The sequence below is a fragment of the Aethalodelphis obliquidens genome, unplaced genomic scaffold, assembly GCF_003676395.1.
Source record: "Aethalodelphis obliquidens isolate GAN/ISIS:26980383/991018 unplaced genomic scaffold, ASM367639v1 scaffold59, whole genome shotgun sequence".
Classification (NCBI taxonomy): Eukaryota; Metazoa; Chordata; class Mammalia; order Artiodactyla; family Delphinidae; genus Aethalodelphis; species Aethalodelphis obliquidens.
In genome coordinates this window covers 4,742,010-4,766,534 of record NW_020838003.1, presented here as the reverse complement: position 1 = coordinate 4,766,534, position 24,525 = coordinate 4,742,010, and the positions used below count along the sequence as shown (strand labels likewise).

The 24,525-nt window shown below is 37.8% G+C and overlaps 1 protein-coding gene across 1 annotated transcript in view; it reads left to right on the top strand.

The window, feature by feature from the left end:
- The first annotated feature begins 2,547 nt into the window (after positions 1 to 2,547).
- CCDC158 (coiled-coil domain containing 158) overlaps positions 2,548 to 24,525 on the top strand; it is an 83,048-nt gene continuing 61,070 nt past the window's right edge. Inside the window, exons 1-8 of the mRNA XM_027087607.1 lie at positions 2,548 to 2,617; positions 8,923 to 9,140; positions 14,271 to 14,380; positions 14,494 to 14,821; positions 15,183 to 15,259; positions 16,691 to 16,801; positions 17,431 to 17,545; positions 24,098 to 24,217. Coding sequence (XP_026943408.1) covers positions 2,548 to 2,617; positions 8,923 to 9,140; positions 14,271 to 14,380; positions 14,494 to 14,821; positions 15,183 to 15,259; positions 16,691 to 16,801; positions 17,431 to 17,545; positions 24,098 to 24,217 — 1,149 coding nt within the window. The remainder of the gene's footprint in view (positions 2,618 to 8,922; positions 9,141 to 14,270; positions 14,381 to 14,493; positions 14,822 to 15,182; positions 15,260 to 16,690; positions 16,802 to 17,430; positions 17,546 to 24,097; positions 24,218 to 24,525) is intronic.

Sequence of the window (24,525 nt, the reverse complement as noted above, 5' to 3'; positions counted from 1 at the left end):
CCCTTTTTTTTCTTTCTTTACCTTTTGCTTTTTGTCAGTTTTAAATGGTACCTTTTACAACCAATGGCATTCTACTTTCCCTTTTTTTTCTCTTTTCCCGTCTTTAGTTACATCTCTTCTCCATTGTCACACATATAATATTTATATGTTGTTCTTCAGTGCCATTATCCCACCCATGTTTTAGTCTCAGCTTTGCAACTGAATATTTAAATGTTCACCATCAGTCTTTTTTCAGTGTTCCCAGTCATCTTTTTTTTTTTTTTTTCAAATGTTCATCTTTTTTCCCAAGTTTTATTTTGGAAAATTTAAAACCTAGAGAAAAACCAAGATTTTCACCAGTTGTTACCATTTGGCCACATTTGCTGGTCATCTGTTGGTTGGATGAAGCTTCACTCCCTCTAGTTGATTTCTCAGAAGGGGCACTTAATGTACAGTGTTCTGGTGCGTTCAAAACTGCTTTTCTGTGCCTTTGAATCTTTTGAAGATCTTGGCTGGGTATAATATCCTTGGTTTAAATCAATACTTTCCTTCCTTAGATTTCTTGAAAATGCTGTTCTTCTGTTGCCTTGCTTTGTATGTTGTTTTTGAATAATCTGATGCCATTCTAATCCTCTTGCCTTTGTATGTTATTTCATATTTTTTGCCTGAAGGCCCTGAGGATTTTTTCATAATCTTTAAAGTCTTAACATGGTTTATTAGGATATATTTCAGAGTTGATCATTCTTGGTCGATTTTCCCTAGTATGAAAAATGTGTAGATTTGGATCTTCCTTTATTTATAGGAAGCTTCCTTAGATTATTTTAAATAATAGTTCTGTTTCATTTTTTTTTTTTTGACTTTTTTCTTCAGGGACACCAATTATGTTCAACCTTCTTTGCCTGTCTTCCATTTCATTCACTTCCTCTCCCACCCTTTTTATTTCTTTATCTCAGTTTTCATCCTCTTGGTTGTTTTCCTGATTTTCTTCAATGCCTTTTATTAAGTTTACATTACAGTCTCTCCTCCCTGTGTACTTTGTAATTTGGTCTTCATTTCTGATATAATTTTGTCTTTTTCTTTTCTTTCTTTCCTTACTTTAATCAACTCTCATTTCATTTCTTCCTGATTTTTTGCTTTTTTCATTGTTTCTTGTCCACTTCTGTTCTTACATTTACAATTCTCATTCAAGGGTGACTTTTAATCACCCCCAAATGCTTGCTTGAGAATATTTAGTTCAGTTTGGAGTGTTGTGTTACAATTTTCTTTGACTTCATGTTTGTTGGCGGGGAGGGTATGGGGGGACTCTTCATAGGCAAAAAAGAGTTTATCCACATTTTCTGACATTTTGTTGTAGTTTTGTATGGATGTGTTCTACTTTTATCTATTTTTATTCAATTTCGTGGACAGGATTCCTTGTCTGAGAGAGCCGTCTTCTACGTGTTCCCTTTTATGGATGGTGGTGGGGACGTTGGGTGGGAAGGGTAGAAGGAGCACTGGCATATCTTGCTTCTTTTTGTTTCTGCTGGTTCCTGAATTTTCCCCTCTCATTTCCTTCTTCCCTTTACTGCCATGTCTCCATATCTGATTCTCCCCCAGAAACATTCTTCTCTGAGGCTGACACTCCTGGTGCCCACCCACTTTCAAGCCCTTACTGCATAGCCAGGCCTACAGACTATCATGTTCCATCCTGTGCTTAGTAACCTGGCCTTTCTTCTTCACTTTCCGGGGTGACTCTGTGCTTCCTCTCAGTCCTCTACTCCTTTTCAGTCTTTTCAGCCTCTCCTTTCCTGTTGTCCATACTCACAGGCCTGCAGTACTGGTTGGTAGAATATGGGAGAACTTTTGGAAACAAATTTCCCTCTCCTTACAGACAATTTGAAGGCTGTGGTATTCTCTGTCTTCTGGGAATGCTGAAGGCTTGGAGCCCATGTGCTTTTATTTATGTTGTTCTTGTTGATTTTATGGATATTCAGAGGATGAGGAGGAGATTTGGAATCAGGCCACCAGTGTTTTCCAAACCCAGAAGACCCTCTTGGCCTAATCTAAAATTATGAGCCCTGTTTGATATCAAAGAAGTCTTTACCTTTTATTAATGATTTCTAATTTGCTGATTTGTGATCTCTTTTCCTAATTTGTGGCTTTTTACTGAGGAAATGTCTTCTTCCATTATTTGACAGTGTAACGTGATGAGAGAGACTTAAGAAGAGGAAAAACTCTGCCCCAAATCAGAGTGCTAATAATCATAATAATTAAAGTGTTAGTTTTTTATTTTTAGATTGTCTCTAATAAGCCACTTGGCCTTTAAAATCAATAAGTTTTACAGTAAGATTCTCTTCACTTATTAACGTTAGATAATAATAAAATATCTCTGTGTAAATATTTTCCTGGTGAAAAATTGCTATTATCTTTCAAATGTGAATATAGTCAGTTCCTCCTCTATGAACTTTTTTCATGTAATACCTTATTAATAAAGATCGAATCCCTGTCTTTTCTAGATAAGAACTAAAAGAACTAAATAGGGAAGCATTCATATTTCAAGATCTCTAAGAAGAGGTAGAAATTTTTAATATGGAACAAAACCCTTGTGACTCAAATAATGAGGATCTTTTATCAAGTAGTGGCATTACATCCAATGCAGGTAAGTAATTTTTATAAAACAAAATGGGAAAAAAATTAGAACTAAGCAGTATTCGTAATATTCATTCAAGCTGCTATTTTTTCAGTATGTTTTGATTTTAACTGTGCAAGGCACAGACCTTGCTCATGAATGTTTACCAGATTATTTATAATTCTGCCTTATGAGGAAGAAATTGTTTAGTCTTTTAAAAATAGCATATCTATTTTTTAGCATGTGTTTACATTATTTTTTGGTTTGAAGATTGTTTTCAAGTTGAGGAACTTAAGCACATGCCACGTTTCTCTAAATGCCTTCTCTTCCTCGGTCTGCTCTAAGCCCCAATTCTGCATCATGGTGACTTCTTTTCTCTCATGTCCCCCGCCCCCCATCCAGTCAGGTACCAAGTCCTGCTTTCTCTATTCTCAGAAATGTGTCTTGAGTGCATTTGCCCTCTCCATTCCCACGACTGCTGTCCTAGTTCAGGCCCCCCATCAACTCTGATGAAAATTATTTCAGTCAACAGAGAGCAGGCAGGAAAACAGAAACAGTAGGAATAAATAGGTGACATTTAATACAGGGAATTGACAACACAGGTGTTGAAAGAGCTGAGAAGGCTCAGAGATGAGCCACTGTAGGAAGCTGCTACCAGCCTTTGGGCTAGAAGGACCCTCAGAATGGGAACTGTCATAAGGCGTAGGTACAAGCAGGAGCTAGAGCCATGGGGACGGCTGCCTGTGGGAGCTGAAGCCACCCCTCACTGCCAGAAGCCTGTCAGAGGCAGGAGAGAGGAGTGGTCCCTTAGCTTCTCCCTTCCTCTGGCCTTCCAGTCTTTTGCCGGTACCTCCCACTGCGAACCGTCCTGGAAACAAGTTGGGAACGGGGCCTAGGAAAAGAAGTTCTCTACAACACACAGCAGAATAGGGGCAGAACAGAGAATGGATTATCTTGGAGTCAGGCAGGTGACCTGCACAGCCGTAACTGCTTTCCCTGTCATGTCTGTCTCATCTGAAAGAATGCAGCCAGAGTTTATTCTTAGTTATAGGTGTTGTTTCACCGTTTCTAAGCGCAGTGAAACAGCACTGAAAACTTTTATTTTGGCACCTTTATTTTGTAAAAGCTTCTGCTCCTTAGGCTGCTCATGCCATTGTCACCTCCATCCTACTATAGCCATCAACCCTGCTCACCTCCCCATCTACACGATATCCCTCATCCTCAGGGACATGAGCACTTAGCTCATGGGCTGTCTCTCCCTCCCCAGGCACATCATCATCCCGTAATACCATCACCCTCATGGACGACCCGTCTAAGATCTTAGACTCACGGCTTCTCCACCTTTTTAGTTCTAATTGTTTTGACCTGTACTCTAGCTACTCAATTTCCTATCTTGGATCTTATTGCCAAGAACGGTTGGACTTCTGGAATCCAGCCTGCTATCTTCTAGCACTCTCACTCTCTTATTCCTGCAACACTTATTTTTCTGCCTCATGAAGGTAGTGGTTCTCAACCATGGCTCCATGTGAAAATCACTTTTTGAGACTTTAAACTTTTAAATGGCTTAGAACCACACCTAGAGAGGCTAATTTGGGAGATCTGGAATGGGGCTTGGGCACCACTGGTTTTTTTTTTTTTTAAAGCTCTCCTTGTGTTCCTGGTTTACAACAAGGGCTGAGAACAGCTGCTCTACCTTCTGCTATTTTCTCCTAACCTATCAACCTCTTCCTATCTTCACTTTCTTTATCGCTTGCCAATATCCTCAACTTCCTCTTTCTCTTATTCTTCTTTGCACTCTTACAGGAGAATCCCAGTCCTTTCAGGCTGACTGCCTTTTCCATTTTTGTCCTGGGCTGCTGGAAGAAAATACACAAATGTGGATTTTCCACCAATTTGCCACTTGAGAGTCATAGTTTGCCATCTCAGCTGGGCCCCCGATGCTGCTGAGGAACCTTCCTCTTAATCTTAGCCAGTTCTGTCTCTAATTTCTCACCACACTTATTTCAAAATTACACCATTCTCAAGCCCCTCACTCTGCACCATCTTCCTCACTCTCAGATGACATCATTTCCTGATTTGCAGAGAAAATACGCCATTTGGCTGGCATTCTCCTACCCTCTCCTCTGCTGCCCCTAAGACTCACTGTTCTTCACAGTCCGTGCCTCTTCATAGCTCCGTGGAGGAGGTACCCTCCTAATTTGCTACTCATGCTTTAATTCCCACCCCCGCTCGCAGCAGCTCAGCCTCCTCGGAGGTTTGGCTCCAGGATCTCTGCAGAGTCTTGGGCCCCACTCACTCCGATATCTTCAGTCCCTCTCTCTCCATTTGTACTTATCCATCAAAGTAAACATGCTAAATCTCTCCAAGCCTAAAACCACTAACAAGGAAATATAACAAACCAAAACAACAAAAATGAAAACCTCTCCTCAACCTGCGCCTTCCGTGCCCCTTCTTCCTTCACAGCTGTGCTGTCTGAAAGACAAGTCTGTGTTCACGTGTCCACATCTTCACCATCCATTCACTCTGTGAACCACTGCCTTAGGACTTTTGAACCTAGTATTCCAGTGAAATCACTCTGGCCATAATGACTAGATTTTCTCTTTTTTGCCAAATGCAGTGAACTCTTCCCCCGCCCAACATTTTATTTCGAATTTTTTCAAAATGGTCGAACAATTGAAAAAATAGTACATTGAATACATTAAATACCCTTCAACTGATGCACCAGTTGTCAGCATTTTATCATATTTGCTTTATCTCTATGCCTACAATTTATATTTCGTTTTGCTGAAGTTGAAGGCATCATTATTCATGCCTCAAAACCTGAATGTGCATCTCCTTAGAAAAAGGATGATTTCCTACATTGCCACATCATTGTATCTGAGAAAATTACTGTCTATGCAGTTATCATCTAATTCATATTCATATTTAAATTTCCCCAGTTGTTCCAAAAAAAGTTTTACTTAGCATTTTAAAAAATCTAGAGATCATGCACTGTATTTTGTTGTTTGGTCTCTTTATTCTCTTTAAATCTGTAACCATCCTCCCTCCTTTTGTTGTTGTTTCTCATAGCATTTTCCTTAAGAGTCCAGACCAGTTGTATTGTAGGATGTTCCACATTCTAGATTTTTTCTGATTGTTTCTCATGTTTAGATTCAGATGAAACTCATTTGGCAAGAGTTTTACGTAGGTGACAATGTATACTTTTACATCATACTTTAGGGAACACATAATGCCAGATCCTGCTAATTTACAGTCATATTTTCTCCTTTACAATAAATAAGTAACCTATAGGATGGCCCTTTGAGACCTTGTGAATATCCTAGTACTAAATAACCTTCCATTCAGTGGTTTTAGCGTCAATTGAAGATCCTTGCCTGAATCAATTATTACATTGATGATTTCTAATTTTTTTTTTTTTTTTTTTTTGCGGTACCCGGACCTCTCACTGTTGTGGTCTCTCCCACTGCGGAGCACAGGCTCCAGACGTGCAGGCTCAGCGGCCATGGCTCACGGGCCCAGCCGCTCCGCGGCATGTGGGATCTTCCCGGACCAGGGCACGAACCCGTGTCCCCTGCATCGGCAGGCGGACTCTCAACCACTGAGCCACCAGGGAAGCCCGATGATTTCTAATTTCACCATAGTTATTAACCTACATTTTTCAGGAAAGAAAAGCTTTTCTTTTATTATTATCACTCTAGATCCATAGGTTGTTTTTAATTCACAGTGCTATAATGTATTGTTGTCACTGTTGTTTTGATGCTCAGTTGTACCAAATTTGGCCAGCCCCTTTAAGCCAATTCTGTGTCTTTTTAAAACATGGCCCACTTCATTAGTTTCTGGCACATCAGAATGTTCCAGGCTGTACTTTTCCTCCTGTTCCACCAGACCTGGAATCAGCTATTCACTAAAGAGCCCTGGTTCCTTCTAGTAGGAAATAGTATTCACACACCAAGATCTCGTGTGCTTATTGCTACTGAAGTGTCACTGTGTCTAGGAGTGTTCAGTGTCTAAAGCTTGGAATTAGATTTTTTTCCCTTCAGTTCACACTGGTAATTCTCAAATCCAGTACCACAGAGTTCTTCCTCATCTTCCTCCCATTCCATATCTGTATTTCCCTTACAGTGAAAACTCAAGTTTCCAACAACTTCAGTGTGTTTACCTGTTTTCTCTCTTACACGGTACACACAAAATTGTAACGACACCTGTTATATTAACAGCCTACCTGCTAAGTTAAGTTCACGTGCAGTCAGGGTACTGTGTTCTAAAGTTATTTGAAAGGGACTATTTTCTCTGTGAGGTTATGTTGTCAACTTACTGTACACTTAGGTTTATTTTTTTCTGTTAGTTTTCAATTTTATTTTTTGAATATGTATAACATGTATACGGCTCATAAGTGAAAACTTTATAAAAAGGTATATTCAGTAGAGTCTTGCTGCCATCCCTACGTTTTCCATTCTGTTTCCACCCATCCCTATACTCCTATAGATAGCTGTTTTCATGAGATTCTGTCTTATTGTTCCAGTGTTTCTTTTGTGCAAAATTAAGCAAATGCCACACATACACACATATCCATATATGTACATACATATACACATACACGTACACTCTTGTTTCTCCTTTCTTACAAAGAAGAGGGAAATTAACCTCCACCTATTTAAGGGAGGAGTAGCAAAGAATATGTGGACATATTTTAAAACCACTGCAAGTTTACTTTCTGGTCACAGATTATCTATATTTCTCTCACATGCAAAATATATTCACTTTCCTAAGAAGGCCCCTAATAGCCTGATCACACTACAGCACTCCCTGAAAGGCCAGAATACCTTTACCTAAATTAGATTCAAGTATGGATGAAACTCCTTAATTGTAATCCCTTAAATACAGCTCCTTGAGTAGAGTTCCTCATTATCTGAAGACTTGTGACACCCAACATGCAATGGTAGCCAGGCACAGGATAACCACTGTCCACTCCTATTGAGGAAGCAGTAAACAGGAAGCACATATGTCTGGAGGCACATATGCACACAGTTCTGAAATCCAGCTGGGCACAGGCTGACCACTCAGGACTAGCTGATGGATTAGGACGCAGGCCTGGGGATAAGTCTCCATGGTTCCTGGCACCATCCACTGGACTCTTGGGTCTGACTCTGAGTTCTCCTCCCTTTTGCATGAAAGGTAGCATATGTTTCCAGCTGGGTGGCTTTTTTCAGCCTGCTTGTAGAAAAGCCTCTCTCCGTCTCATACTGTCTCTGTCCCTCAGTTTAAGCCAGCGGTGGTTCTTGAAAATCTTCGTGTGTCTTCTGTGACTCTTACTGGGTTTTACCTCCTTTGTCTTCCTTTTAAATGTGAATATTTCCTCAGAGTGCTCTGCTTGATCCTCTTCTCTTTTCACTCTGCCCCTAGATGATCCCCTTGACTCCAAGGATTCATTAGAACTCATATGCTGTTGATTCCCAGAAGCTTATCTCTAAAGTAAAACAGTCTCCCAGACTTCAAGTCCATGTACAGTATTTGCAAATCAACATCGTTACTTGGACGTTGCTGAAGCCGGAAACTAAAGAGAAATCTTTGCTGTCTCCCTCTCTCTTACTTACCACATATATTTCTTAAATTCATGCCCTTGTTTCTAGCTCTGCTGTCTCTGCTTTAGGGCAGACCCTTGCCATGCCTTGCCTGAACTGTTGGAAGCCTTCTTCTACTTTGAGCTTCTACCTTCATTTTTATCCCCATCCAATGCATTCTCTACACTGAAGCCAGAGAGCCTTTTCAGAACACAAGTGTAGGTTATATTACCCCTATCTTCAAGTCCTTTAATGATTCCCTTGAGCTTTCACAATGAAATCCAAATTCCTTGGCATGACCACAAGGCCCTTCGTGATATGTCCTACGTTTTCATTCTCATATCTGGCCACTACTTCCTTTCACCCACAGTATGCCACGCTGCTTCAAGACCCCTCGCCAATAATGATGGTGTTCCCACTGCCTGGGATGGTGTTCCCAATAATGATGGTGTTCCCATAATGATGGTGTTCCCACTGCCTGGAATGCTCTTCCTCTTCTCCTGTCTTCCAGACTACTTACTTCTTACTCATAGATGCTTCAAGTCTAATTCAAGTATCACTTGATCACTGTCAAGTAAAACTACGCCCTCCTCCCTAACCTGTTCCTCCTTTTTACCTTGTGCTCTTCTCTCTCAGAGACACTCTCACTTTTTTCCCCATGAGACCTTGAGCTCCTTCAGGGTTCAATAAGGGAATCTACCTGGGATAATGTGTGCCACAAAATTATTTTATTATTAAGTTAATTAATTGGTTAATTAATTATTTAATATTTAGGTTCTTCAGGTTCATTTTTTATGTCATCTATTCGTGGAACAATAATTGAAAACACATCTTCAACTGGGACTTTGACGCAAATCCCTTTTTTCCCTAAATATGAAGTGGAACTTGATTCTCACAGAAAAGTCATTCCTTACCCTGGAAAGGAACACATTGAACGTGTTTTGGAAGAATATTCACATCAAGTCAGAGATTTGCAGAGAAGACTAAATGAAGTGAGTTACATTCTTTTCCTCCAGTATCTGATACCATTTTGGGGAGACAGTGAGGCACAGAGCTTTGGAATAGAACCCAAGCTTTCTGGAAAAAAAACTTAATAATGGATTCATGGGACTTCCCTGGTGGTGCAGTAGTTAAGAATTCACCCCCCAATGTAGGGGACATGGGTTCGATCCCTGGTCAGGGAACTAGATCCCAAATGCATAGCACAACTAAGAGTTTGCATGCCACAGCTAAGGAGCTCACCGGCCGCAGCTAAGACCCAGCACAAAATCACCAAAAATAAATAAACAAAATTTAAAAAAAAAAATAATAATGGATTCATTGGTTAAACTTGTTAATTTGGCCTATGCCTTCTATTTCACTATTAAAAATTGGACCGATGGAAAGTCTACACACCCATTTGTCTTTTGTTAATAATAAGTCATAATGCCTTGTCTTAATGGTGTAATTTTTTTCCAGTTTTATTGAGCTATAATGAACATACAGCACTGCATAAGTTTAAGGTGTGCAACATAATGAATTGACTTATATGTATCATGAAATGATGACCACAATAAATGTACTTAACACTTATCATCTCATATAGATAAAAAAAAAAAGAAAAAAATTTTTTTCCTAGTCATAAGAACTCTTAGGATTACTCTCTTAACAACTTTCATATATACCATACAACAGTGTTAATTGTAGTCATCATGTTGTACGTTACATCCCCGGTACTTATGTTGTACCTTTTGATCACCTTCATCCAATTCCCCCTCTCCCCACATCCCTGTTTGGTAACCACAAATCTGATCTCTTCCTGTGTAAGTTTTTTTGGTTTTTTGTTTTTTAGATTCCACATGTAAGTGAGATCATATGATACTTGTGTTTCTCTGTCTGATGTATTTCACTTAGCATAATGCCCTCGGTGTCCATCCATGTTGTCGTAAATGGCAGGATTTCCTCCTTTTTGTGGCTGAATAATATTCCATTGTGTGTGTGTGTATACATACATACCTCAACTTCTTTATCCATTCGTCTGTCAGGAGACACTTAGGTTGTTTCCATGTCTTGGCTATTATAAAGCATGCTGCTATGAACATGGGGTGCAGGTATCGCTTCGACATAGTGTTTTCATTTCCTTTGGATAAATTTCCAGAAGTGGAATTGCTGGATCATATGTTAGTTCTCTTCTTGACTTTTTGAGGATCCTCCATACTGTTTTCCGTAGTGGCTGCACCAGTTTTTTATAATCCCATCAGTAGTACACGAAGGTTCCCTTCTCGCCAGCATTTGTTATCTCTTGCCTTTTTGATGTTAGCCATTCCAACAGGTGTGAGGTGATATCTCATTGTGGTTTTGATTTGCATTTTCCTAGTGATTAGTGGTATTGAGCATCTTTTCATGTGCCTGTTGGTCATTCGTATTTCTTTGGAAAAATGTCTATTTGGATCCTTTGCCCGTTTTTAATTAGATTATTTGGATTTTTGCTATTGAGTTATATGAGTTCTTTATATATTTTGGATGTTAACCCCTTATCAGATATAGGATGTGCAAATACCATTTTTTCCCAATCCATAGGTTGTCGTTTTCATTTTGTTAATTGTTTCTTTTGCTGTGCTCTTGGTGTAATCTTAGTGAAACTTGAATAGCTCAAAATGTTACAATTAATGACATTCATCTATAATTATAATTAGTAATCGGTTCAGGCCTGCTGTCCTGCTTTCATGATACCTGGTTTTTCTTTACAAAGCAGTTGGTAGGGGGTCGGTTTTTAGATGCATGTGTATACACGATAGCTAAGTAGTGTATAGAAGTTATTCGATAAAAATTTCAAGTGGACCTTGCCTAGAATCAAGCTGGCTTTAGTCAGCTTTACAGCTGCATGTTGGATCCTGATAGTCTATAGCCTACAAGTCAAACTTATACAAAGGCCTTTGTGATCGAATTTTTTTCGCTGTACATTTTAGCCTCTTTGGCTACCCTCCATTCTAGCGATATCACTCTTCCCTGGATGTGCCATTCTGTTCTAGACCTTCATGCCTTTGCCCAAGTCATTTCCTCTTCTCTGCCTGTCTACCTGTTAAATTCTTATTACCCATCAAGACTCAGCTCAAGCATTTCCTTCTCTGAAGCCTTTCCTCTAGACACAAGTAGGTGTGTTCTCCTCTGTACACTTGTTGCTCTTCATACACACGTCTATTGTAGTATTTAGTACGTTTTATTATATTCATTAACGGATTGTTCTACTTCATCAGAATGTGTGAGCACTTAAAAAAATAACTATAAATTTATTAAGTGCTGAAAATGAGATACCATTGTATTATGTAGAGGGGATGCAAAGATGAATAAGATAGGACTCATAAGGAGTTCACAGTCTTGAAGGGGGCCTGGCATATAAACAAATAATGACAATACTTTATGATAAGTGCACTAAAGAGATGGATTGATGATAGATACATAGATGAAACACAGAGGTACCAATGAGGAAAAGAAGCAATGTCAGTTAATTTTCCAAGTCTATCCTCTGGCGGAGTATGTGACACTTGACTGGCTCCCAATAAATTAGTTAAATCAGTAAATAAATAACAGGGCTATTTGGGTACTTATAATATTTATCGCAAACCTCCTATGTAACAGATACTATGCTAGGTACTGGATATATAAAAATGGAAAAGTTGTGGTCCTTTTTATGTACACATTTACAGTCTTATAGCTGAGATATTTAAAATAGAAAATGATAGTAACAGGACATGTATGCTACAGTAGGGGTAAGCGGTGATGCTAAGTCTAATCAATCCTTTACATTCCTTGTCTTACTTGACTTTCCAACAACATTTGACACACATGACAATTCTCTTCCTCTTGAAGTGCTCTTTTCTCTTAGGTCTCATGGAAACACACTCTCCTGATTTTCCTCCAGCTCATTCTTTTTCAGTTTCTTATTCCAGCAAAACCCTCCATAGACAGTAATAGTGATTCCCATAGCTTCTGTTGCCATTTATATGTAAGTGAATGTTCAGTTTACATTTCTGGTCAGACCTCTTAACTGGTCTCCACACCAGTTAGTGTACCTGTGTTCCTACTGGACATTTCTACTTGAAATGTTTCTCAGGCTCCATAAACTCAACATTTCCAGTTGCATACCTGATCTTTCCCCCAAACCTTTCTTCTAGCTGTATATGGTGCCACATTTATATTGTTGCACAGGGCAAAAACCTGATTCATTCCTGATACCTCTTCATTTTCCCTGACATCCACTTTACTACCAAGTCCATCCAGTGTACCACATATATTTCTCAAATATGGAAATGTTTTCATTTCCACTGTTACCATCCAAAGTTCAGACTACTCTAGCCGTTCACCTGGACTATTAGAAAAGAAGGTAAAGGATCTTACCTTATATTGACTATATAAACATTGTCAACTGCAGAATTAGGTAGTAACCTATTATATTTCCTTTCCTGTGTAATGTTTGTTTTTCCTGTGGTTCCTAATTGCCTTGCTTTTTCCTTATACTGTTGATATTTACCTTTATCATATCCTCATTAAAAAATTATTATATAGGTTTTCTATCAAACCTCCTTTAACCCAGGACCCTTTAGGAGTTCTTCTGTCTAGTCTCGATGAGTTTCTTCTTAGGTCTGCTGGATAGATATTTTCTTGGGATTCCTATCACTGCTTTCCTGGTTGAATTCATGATTTCCAGGATTCACTGTTTTCTTTTTTCCTCTTTCTTGATTTATTTCTTCATTTAGTCAAAACACATCTTTAGAAACTTTTAAGAAGTATATGGGACATACATTATATGAATTTTTTCATTCTGATAATGACTTAAGCTGGATAAAGCTGAAAGTTATTTTCTCTCAGTCCTTTGAAAATATTGTGTGCCCTTGCACAGACTGAGAAGATGTCTATCTGATTCTTGTTCCTTTGTAGATGATATGTTTTTACTTAATTGGGGTCCACCTTTGGAAACTTTAGGGTCTTTATCTCTGAAATTCCACTATGATGTTCTTAAGTGTGGATTTTTGTTTTTTCCTTCCCTGTGCTAGTACCAAAAGGGACTCAGTGGACCCTTTTGGCCTGCAGATTTGTGCCCTTCAGCTTTGAGGAATTCAGGTTTTTTTGGTTTCTTTTTTCTTTGATAGTTTTTTTCTGTTTTCTCAATTCTCTCTTTCTGAAGCTCCTGTTAGTCAGATATTAGCTCCTAGGTTGAACCTCTAAATCTCTTACCTTTTCTTTCAAAATTTTTGTCTACTTTTTTACTTTTGGGGTGCATTTCTTGACTTGCATCATTTCTATTGCAACTTTTTAGTTTGCAACCATATTTTTAATTTCCAAGAACTCTCTCTTCTCCTCTGATCACTTCTCTGACACAGTGTCCTGTTCTTACTTTACAGCAAAAATGTCTCTCAAACTTCTCTGCAATACAAGTTTTTGGAAGTGTTCTTCCACTGTTGCATTATCTCTTTTTGTTTCTTTGGATCTTTTTTCCTGAGTATTTGCTCATTTGTTTAATCTTGGTCTCTTTTTTATTTTGTAATCTTCCTTCAAGTGTTCAGTGGTTTTTGGCTTTTTGTTCATACTCAAGAATGAACAGTAAAAAAACTGATGGCAGTCTCCCTGAGGGCAGAACTTGATGGCTTTACTTTGGGATAATTAGGTGGGGCATCAACCATTGTGCTGGGAGATCGCTCAGTGCCTGATTTTGAGATCTTTGTGAATTTCTTTGTAGTAGAACACCTTGATTTTTGAATGGTAGTTGTCTGCTGCCAAGTTTTTTAAGTCAGTTGGAGGCAGAGGTTGACTTTTCTATACACACAATTTCCACCAATTCTCATGTCCTCGGGAATAGAGTTTATTTCTATCTCTGTCTTGAACCAGAGTCAGATTTGTTCTAGGAACGGTGTTTTGGTTGTAACGTGAATGGATTGAAAGAGGGCAAGGTTGAGACAGTGAGACTAAGGTATTCAAAAAACCTAGGTGAGAAATGATTAATTAGGCCCCGAACAATGGTGAAGGGGGAAGGAAGTACACATAAAAATAAATCATTGATATATAGATTTTTGGAAATTATTAGCTATAAGGAAATACGTTCCTCTAATGAAAACTAATTTGCAGGACTTTTTTTTTTTTTTCAGAGCAATGAATTGCATGAGAAACAAACATTTTACTTAAGACAGTCAGTCATTGGTTTGCAAACAAAACTTAAAGAGATGCAGATGGAGAGAGATGCCATGGCTGACATCAGGTTGGGATTCGTTACCTGATATTATCTTAAAGTTTTACTCTTTGTAGTGTAAAATCACTTGTGTGAATCTGAGTTTTATCAGTATTATTTCTTCTCTTTCATTTATTTCCTAGACGAAGAGAGAGTCAGTCCCAGGAGGATTTAAGAAATCAGCTTCAAAATACCATTCATGAACTTGAAGCTGCCAAATGCCTTAAGGATGATATGCTGAAAGACAGCAACACACAGATAGAGCAGCTAAGAAAGACGATGCTTGGTCATGAGCGAGTGCTTCAAGAAATTCGATCAGTCCTAGTTGACTTTGAAGAAGCCTCAGGCAAGAAAATATATGACCATGACAGCATGTCTACCATCCACTTCCGCAGCATGGGCTCAGCTATTAGTAAAATCCTAAGAGAATTAGACACAGAGATTTCTTATCTTAAAGGGAGGATATTTCCAGTAAGTGGTGAGAACACTACATCCGTATTGTATTAAAATTCATTAAGACAATAGTATTAGGCATACAATTTTTGAAACTCTTCAAAGTAAGCCAAGGTCTCATTTTTGTTCTCTAAAATAGCAGAAGTTACTTCCACAATGATCTTTGTTAATAATGGGAACTAACTCGACTTATCTGTGTAGTTACGTGAGAGTGTAGCCAATGTAAAAGGTCTAATAAAATACAGCGATAGAATGTACCTGATTTTAGCATTGCTTCTGTTTGCATCTTTCTAAGGCATTCGTTTTGTTGGAAAATCTCTAAATTTTCCAAGCTTTAGATTTACCAATTCCTAAATCAGTATCTCTTTATTATAACCAGGTAGAGGATCAGCTTGAAACACTGAAATCTGAATCACAGAACAAAATAGAACTACTACTTCAACAACATCAAAATAGGTAGGTTTCTGAGGTATAGAACAGGGGTCTCCAACCCCTGGGCCACGGACTGATAGTGGTCTGTGGCCTGTTAGGAACTGGGCTGCACAGCAGGAGGTGAGTGGTTGTGAGCGAGTGAAGCTTCATCTGTATTTACAGCCACTCCCCATGGCTCGCATTACCGCCTGAGCCCCGCCTCCTGTCAGATCTGCCGTGGCATCAGATTCTCATAGGAGCACAAACCCTACTGTGAACTACGCATGCGAGAGATCTAGGTTGCATGCTCCTTGTGAGAATCTAACGCCTGATGATCTGAGGTGGAGCCGAGGCGGTGATGCTAGCGCTGGGAAGCGGCTGCAAATACAGATTATCATTAGCAGAGAGGTTTGACTGCACAGGGACCATAATAAATCAATTGGAAAACAAGCTCAGGGATCCCACTGATTCTGTATTATGGTGAGTTGTATAATTATTTCATTATATATTACAATGTAGTGATAATAGAAATAAAGTGCATAATAAATGTAATGCACTTGAATCATCCCCAAACCATTCCACCCCTGCAGCCCCAGTCCATGGAAAAATTATCTTCCATGAAACCAGTCCCTGGTGCCAAAAAGGTTGGGGAACACTGGTATAGAAGATCGTAGTGAAACTATACCACAAGTCTATAATCTCTCATCAGCAATTCCAAAATCTATAAAGCTCTAAAGCACAGAATCTTTTTTTCATAGATTTGTGGCAAACTCACGTTAAAGAAAAAATTATTCTGACACGTGTTTAAAAAGTAGGGAAGACCTTATTGAAGACTATTGCAACAGGAGTTTGCGTTAGAGAGTGATGAGGCTCAACTCCCAATACAAGGGCAAACAAGAAGCAGGGTGAGGGGTTCAGTGGACAGAAAATTACTAGGAGGAGGCGTCGAGGTGAGAGGCTTCTTACTAAACTGACTTAGCGAGATTCATACTAAGCCTGGGCTGCTTACTAAGTGGGCTGGAGGCACAGACTGCCGAGAGGAGTCTGACTAAAGCTTGGTCAAGGTTAGAGTCTTTGTCACTCATTTGTTGGGAAAACCTGAGCTAATGTAAAGCTTCTTATAGTCTTTATGAGTTACCGTGAGTATTTAAAAACCTACTGTTGTGTTAGTAATGTCTGGCTTCTAGGACACTTCCCTAGATCTCTCTGGGGGTGTCACATGATATTTAGTACTGTTATTTATCACCATTGTAAAATTAAAAAAAAAAAAAATCTGAATCCTAAAACCTAACTGCCCCCAAAGGACTTGGATAAAGGATTCTGGATCTAATTTACATACTTGTTATAAAAAGAATAGCATATTCAAAGCTAAAACAAAATACTAAATTTGAGAGTGTTGAAAATCGTTAATATTTAGAATAATTCATTGTCAGGCAACATCTGTATCAAATAACAATCACCACATTCTTTTTATAGGATTGAACAGTTAATCAGTGAATATGAAATTGAAAAAGCAGGACTTACTGAGAAAGCTAGCAGTGCTCGGAGCCAAGCCAGTAGTATCCAAAGTCAACTGGAAATCATTCAGTATGTGTGTCCTGGTGGTTTGAAATTGATAGTCATTTATCTTCATTTTATTTTTATCAATTTTTTGTTCTAAGAGCTTTTTAAAAATTACTTAATAATTGATTCTACAGGAAAGTAAAACTTTTCTAACATTCAAAGAAACAGAAAAGATTACTTAACATGTAGATAATACTTTATAACCATATTAGAGGTATTAGGGCAAGTATTTGGGCCTCTTGGGACGGGATGTTTTAGATATTGTCTACATTTCAACTGATAGGATAAGACAAACACACACTATATATGTGTGTGTGTATGTATAAATATACATAAATTATATATATATACATATAAATAACTTTATAGTTTGAGCTCCTGTGTTGAAACTTTTTATATGGACATTTTCAGTCGTACACAAAGGTATAGTGAAAATTGTATAATGAACTCCTATGTATACATCACCTACCTTTAACAGTTAACATTTTTGAACTTAATCTTTTAATAAGCAGTTTTGGAAAATAAAAGACTATTGGCCTAATAATGCCATATTAAATAATTAGTGGAAGTATCTAAAAGCTAGAGAACCCTTAGGTATCACACTTATTCTTAGTCTGCTATTTGCTGTTATTCCCCTTTTAAACCCTTTTTAGAGAACAAGCAAGAAACCAAAATTCAATGTATATGCGTCAACTCAGTGACCTGGAATCTACTGTTTCTCAGCTACGTTCTGAATTAAGGGAAGCCAAAAGGATATATGAAGACAAAGTGAGTTTAGATTTTGCTGCTCTGCTTCCAGCGACTATTATACACAGAATCAGTTATATAGTTTTTAATGGTTTATTTGAAAATGAGGAATCAAAGCAATCATTTAAAATTAGAAGCAGGGCTTCCCTGGTGGCGCAGTGGTTGAGAGTTCGCCTGCTGATGCAGGGGACATGGGTTCGTGCCCTGGTCTGGGAAGATCCCACATGCCGCGGAGCGGCTGGGTCCGTGAGCCATGGCCGCTGAGCCTGCGCGTCTGGAGCCTGTGCTCTGCAACGGGAGAGGCCACAACAGTGAGAGGCCCACGTACCGCAAAAAAAAAAAATAAATAAAATAAAATAAAATTAGAAGCAGTTTATAAGATGGGTGCTCAATAGCTACATGTTAAATTACTATAGAAAAACAGTTTTCAAGTTGTTTGCTCAAATTAATTGATTCTTAGAAAAGTTTTTTGCATCCTTCGAGTAAGTTTCTAAAAAGTGAATAATAAGGCCATTTTAATTACTTTTACAAGGCTTAGCTTTAGCAGGTACTTTGGTACCAGCTGGTCTCCCCGACCACTGAACGTTTTGGGGCCTAACCGCCTCTCTTACTTCAGCTTCTCCTTGTTAATCATTGTGCGGCTATAGCAAACTGAGTTCCCTTCAAGATTAGGCCGAATAAAAATAATTAGGAAGCTAAATCTTCATTTCTCATCACACAGTTCCTATTAAAGCTAGATATTAATATTTACTACAATATTCTGTTCTCTCCCTGTCTATAGCTAAAGACAAGCTATTCGTTATCATCATCAACCATTTTTCTGGAGCTTAGGTTTTTGTTAATTTCAAGGACACAAAGTAGTGTCCTGTTTTGTGAATGCCACCTTTCATCTCCAAAATGTCCTAGTCTGGAAGATAAATTCTACGTATAATCATCCTGCCTATAAGAGAACCTACAGTTCTAACCACTTGTAGTTAATTTCCTACTCCTTAGTTGATTGGGAAGAAATAGAGTATAAGGAAGGTGCCAGATTTTCTTTATAAAATAATCCAGTTCTATAGGGTAACAGTACAAGAAAAAAGCTCCTTATGGGAACAAGCAATTGAATATTGCAGCACTAACTCTTCCAGATATTTTCCTGCCTTTGAGCAACCCCTCCTGTAATTACCACTGTCACCCATTTGCTGGCCACAGGAGGGGGCTGTTTCTCCTCGGTTCTCAACTTGAAAGACCTCAACTTTAATTCGTTGTGGCACGGCTGAAAGAAGAATGGAAAATTTAGACATGAATTTACTATAAAAGTCTATAAACAATAAAGAGTAACATGAAACTATATAATCTCAGTTATGAGATTTGGATGCTCTACAGGGACTTTGAAACGTTTTTGATCACTACCCACAGCAAGAAATATAGTTTACCATATAATCTAGTACACACATACAGCTGAAGCACACTTCACAAAACAATACTTACCCCTATTACTTAAGACGCTGGCTCTTTTCTGTTTTCTTCAGATACTGATTTGATGCTCACTAAGTTGACTTCGTTTTTCACTGCTGGGTTGCAGTGTAAATAACACTGCTCTCCAAGACCTCTTCCTTAGCTCTTGGCCTAGATTCTTGTATCAAGGTCATTTCAACAACAGCCACCTGGAAGCAGCCTTGAGGAACCTTAGACTTCTTAAAGGCTAAACCCAAGAAACAAAAGCCCAGAGAGAAATATTTGCTCTTTACTGCTTCTCTGAGGCCTGCTTTTTGTGTTCTAGCTTCTTTCCTCAGGGTGAACTTTTCCCCTGAAGATTGATAGCAGGAATATCGATCGAACCCATTCTGGGCAGATCAAGCCTACACAAAAGGCCTTGATCTCACCCTATAGGATGGTAATGATTTCAATACAGCGTGGGGTAGAAAGATGCTTTACTACTCAGGTTGAGTGGAGGTAGGCACCTTGGCCGAGCTGAGCACTGACGATCCAACAGTGAGAAAGGAAATAGGAGAGCTGCTGTACTATAGTACAGTACAATAACCGATATTCATCATACTCAAACCATTTTGAAAAGACTATTCATTGTTTATTGACAAATTAAACCCTTTGAAAAACCACGAAGTACTAAATAAAACTCAACTCACCTGTTTGTCTTACATAATTTGAAATTGATATAGCTTTCCATTTGTAATGTTGCTCGGAAAGATGACCCCTTCATAAGCTATCACCCATTGCTAATCTGCACATGGTCTGATATATAGCATCATGCTGATCAACTCTAAATTTGGGCATGGTAGGAAATTTTAACAAATACTGACATCTAAACAATACAAAAATAGTTTTGGTTTTTATAAACGTCTATCTCTTTAGCATTCTAGAAGCATAAGCATCCAGATGAATGACTGCAAACCTTTTATATGAGTGTTTTGAGGTCATATCGATACAAACATAATACTAAAATCATTGTCTTACTTTGCTCTAATGTAAACAATGGATCACCAAGAATTTCGACAAACAGTCAACATTATTGGAAATGAGGGGGGCATATTAGTTTAATTAATTTTAATCCAGGTCGTTGAGACTTATAATAAGCATATTGAACCTAACTGAGTTGGCACCTAGATGATGGCTAACAAGGATCTCTTAACAGTAACTCCCTTTAGTGAAGGAACACTGAGAGATGATTACCCTGCCATGTAAATATAGATTTGAATATACTCCGACCTGAAAGGCATTAATAATACATGGCAGGGCTTCCCTGGTGGCGCAGTGGTTGAGAGTCCGCCTGCCGATGCAGGGGACACGGGTTCGTGCCCCGGTCCGGGAGGATCCCACATGCCGTGGAGCGGCTGGGCCCGTGAGCCATGGCCGCTGAGCCTGCGCGTCCGGAGCCTGTGCTCCGCAACGGGAGAGGCCACAACAGTGAGAGGCCAGCGTACCACACACACACAAAAATAATAATAATAATACATGGCATAACTGAGCAAAGAAGATCAAGCAAGTTAACAAAAGTATTTCAGTTTGGGTTCATGAAAAATTCTATTGTTATGAAATGTTTTTGTTGTAATAAATCGAATATAGAATTTTTAAAGACAGATTCTTTTGTAATTTCTTTTATTTTTCATGTACCTTGACTTTACATTGCTAAAGCCTATTAAAACTTTAAAATATATTTTATTTTCCACTGCTTCAGTGCACATTTTCGTATATCCTGTCCAAATAACAATAAGGAAAAAATACTTAAAAGCTATGATTAAAAGTGAGGTTTGTGAGAAAAGAGACTTATAAGGGTATGTTGATATTATACATCAACATATTTTATGAGAGGCAGGCAGTATTACTATTTTCTCCTGAGGTCAGATTCCTTCAGAAAAAAAGTATTTATTATTTTTAAAAAACTGATGACAGGTCTGAACAAAACTTTCCCAACTAAAATGCATAAGTTTAGAGAAAACTTGTTTAGGAGGGCAGTGTTTCTCTTCAGATCATATTGATGAAAATAGAAATTGTGTTTCAAAGAACATTTTAGACGTAGCCTTCAGACATACAAAAGTGTTTTACTGTAATGTTTTTTCTATTCTTCTCTTTCCATTTTAGGAGAACCTCCAGAATTCCCCTTTACGAAATTGGACCAGTAGAAGCTGTCACTATTGGCTCTGTAGATTTGGCTTTACTCTTAACTTTCGCTTTTTGACAACAAAAATATCTCATGATCTTGATTCTAAGTTTATTTTTCCTACTTTGAAAGCATTTGGGGCTGAATTTCATACTCAAAAAGTAAAGATTTAGTAGCACTGGCTGGAGCTATCTACTGTGCGGGAAGATTCTGTGCAAACCTCTTTGCATAGTTCTGCCAATGCACCTCCATGCTCACCGGCAGCATCCCTTATTACCCCATAACTGTGTCTTTTTGAGCACAGAAAACAAAAGATACAATTTGGCATGATTGGTGATACCTAAAATCACTGTAAGATTAGAATGAGGTCCCAGTACCGATTTGTCCAGTGATCCAAAACAAAAAGTAGATTCATAGATGGTGAAAGGGAAAACCAGTGCTGCTATTTAAAAAGAAAAAGAAAAAACCTTTACTATATCTCAGATGTCAGTATTTATTCTGGACATTTTAAAAGGCTTTTCTTTATAGTGTTTTTAACAGCGGTTTGTATCAGCTCAGCTGCTACTTCAATGGTTTTCCCTTTCACTCTCCATTTATCTTTTTGAATGATTAATTAATATAAATATTTTTACTCTAAAAAGTGAAAGGTAAAAGCAGAGCTATAGCAGTTGAGTCAGTACTGACAACTACAAAACAAGGGTTCCTGCAGGGGTCTGGAGGAACTTCTGATACTTAGAAAGTTACGAGTTGACTCTTTTTCTTTTCTTTTTAAAATTTTGGCCTCACAGATTTTAACATCAAATGGTTACCCAGGATTTCTTAAAAAGTGAAAACAGACATAAAATAGCAAGTCTTAATTGAAGCTTTTAAAGCGCATATACAAATACTTTGCTCAAAGACAGAAACGGTTTTACACCAGACTAGGAGTAGATGTTTGTTTTAGTCATATGGGTAACTTTTCAAGTGGAAAGTGTTCTTGTTAAATTTATAGCTCAGAATATGGTTCCTTTGACCATATTTTGTTTCCAAAGACAGGTGGAAAAGATGGAATTTCAGCTTCATTAATACTGTTCTTCTTGTGTTAAAAAGTATTAGTAGCAGAATTGAAAGGAATTTAAAAGATCATCTAGAATACTCTTTTCAAATTATTGGTGAAAAATGTATAATTTAGACTCAAATTATAGGCTCAGAGAGCTTATGTGACAGAAGCTGGTTCAGAACCCAAGGTGTTTGACTCTTAGTAAGATCACATTTCCTGTCTCACATTTGTCTACCCAAAGTGAAAGTTTATGGGTTTTTTCCTAACTATTCCTACTGTCTTTACTAAGTGTGCTGAGTTAGTCTTTCCCAACAATAAAAGAGCTGAAGAGGTTATATCAACTGACATTATTCATTCGTTTATCTTAGGAAGCTACTTGTGCCACAGAGGGTGAATTGTTGTAGGGCTTTTTTCTGTGTATGCCCCCAAAGGAGCACAAGAGTGAAAGTACTTCTTTATAGGATTATGAGAATCTCTGAGCACATTTCAGTCGGTCACCTAATGTTTTATTTTATCTAATTCCTGTGAAATACTTTTTTTATAGATAACATGCAGTCAAATACAGAGTCAGTTTTAAAATATATCCAATGTATATATTAAAATTTATATTCCAGTCCCTATAGGCTGTAATACTACTCTGTTGAATTTGAACCTGTTTGATAGTCCTGTATTAGTATTTTCTTAAGTCATGTATGTATGTAGATAAAGATATATATATATATATATATACACACACACACAGATAACTTCTAAGTATTCATACTTACCATTTATCAAAGAGATAGTTGCATATATGTGTTTATATATAATGTGCTTAATAAGTGTGTGCTGAATTAATAAATGAAGATCTTAAATTAACTTAGTCCAGTTTAAAATAGTCATTAAGAAAAAGTTAGTCTTGCTCATATGTTCTTTAAGAAGGTTTAATCACAGTTGCGTCCAAACCAATCAATAAGTTTTATCCTTGACAGATTTGGAAGCCTGTTCAATAGATGCCTTAGCAGTAAGAAGGGATGTGTAACATTTATGCAGACATGAAAGATTTGTTATTACTGAAAAGTGGATGATGAAATATTATTGTAGGCATCACATTAAAGATCAGGGATTACTACATATCACTAAGTATCAGTAGTTTTTCATTATTTTAATATCTGTGTCTAAGTTATGAGCTTGTACAGCTGTGCCGGAATCGAAACCCAGGATCTACATTGTCTGAGACCTTAACCTTCTAGCCTGCACTGCACCTCCAGGTTAAGAGCTGTAGGGATGCTGTTAGCAGCTATGGCCCTTCTGGCATATGTCATAGAAATGCACAGTCACACAGATGAAACAGCTGCCCGTCTGTAAGAGAAAAATACACCTATAACAATCCTTTAAAATTGGTATTCTTATCCCATTTTATAGTCATAGGAATTGAGGATTGTAATATAACTTCACTTATTCTTACAAAATAGGGTGATTATATAATAATGACAGTAACTATAAACTTGTTGTTACCATTTATTCTTTTATATTCAATGCCTTTTATTACTGACACTGATATTCTGAAACAAAATCGCTCTAAGTATAATATAGTTAATTTATGTGGGCTCTGCAGAATGTTATTTATGCTACATCAAGCTTCCTTAAATACCAAATTATAGAACACATATTCACAGAAGATAAATCTTGAATCGTGTGAAAATGAGAGTGACGCATTACAGACCATGGCTTAACCTAACAGTACCAAGTATTTCATTTTGGTCCGTTTGTCTGGCTAAATTCTACATAGATCTTAAGTTTAGAAAACTTCGCAAAATACATCACAATAAACTTTATTTTTGCCCCCCAAATAATACCATTGCCCCAACATAATACCATTTGTTTTCCAAAGACTCTATTTATTTTATATTACTCACTGACGTAGCCAGACTGATTTGTGCTTTCCTTTTAGATAGAAGAACTGGAGAAGCAGTTAGTTCTTGCGAACTCAGAACTAATGGAAGCACGGACGGAACGTGATCAGTTCAGTGAGGAATCTGGAAATCTGGACGATAAACTTCAAAAGCTCTTGGCAAGTCGATGATTGGAAATATGAATGAGATTAATTCTGGGAAATTTTTACCACAATAGTTCACAAAACTAGTTTCATTTGTAAAATTACAAATTTTACAACATAGTTGTACATTTATACACAGCACAATATCCTAGACACTACTCAAGTTTTACATATAAAATATAGTATTCTATACTTTAAGCAGAACTGTTAGGGCTTAAAAGTTAGGTGAAGCCGATCTTCAAACACCCATAGTCTTTCTTTTTTTTTTTTTTTTATAGTTTATTGAGTATTTTTAAACAATTGTATTTTTTTCATTCCAGAAG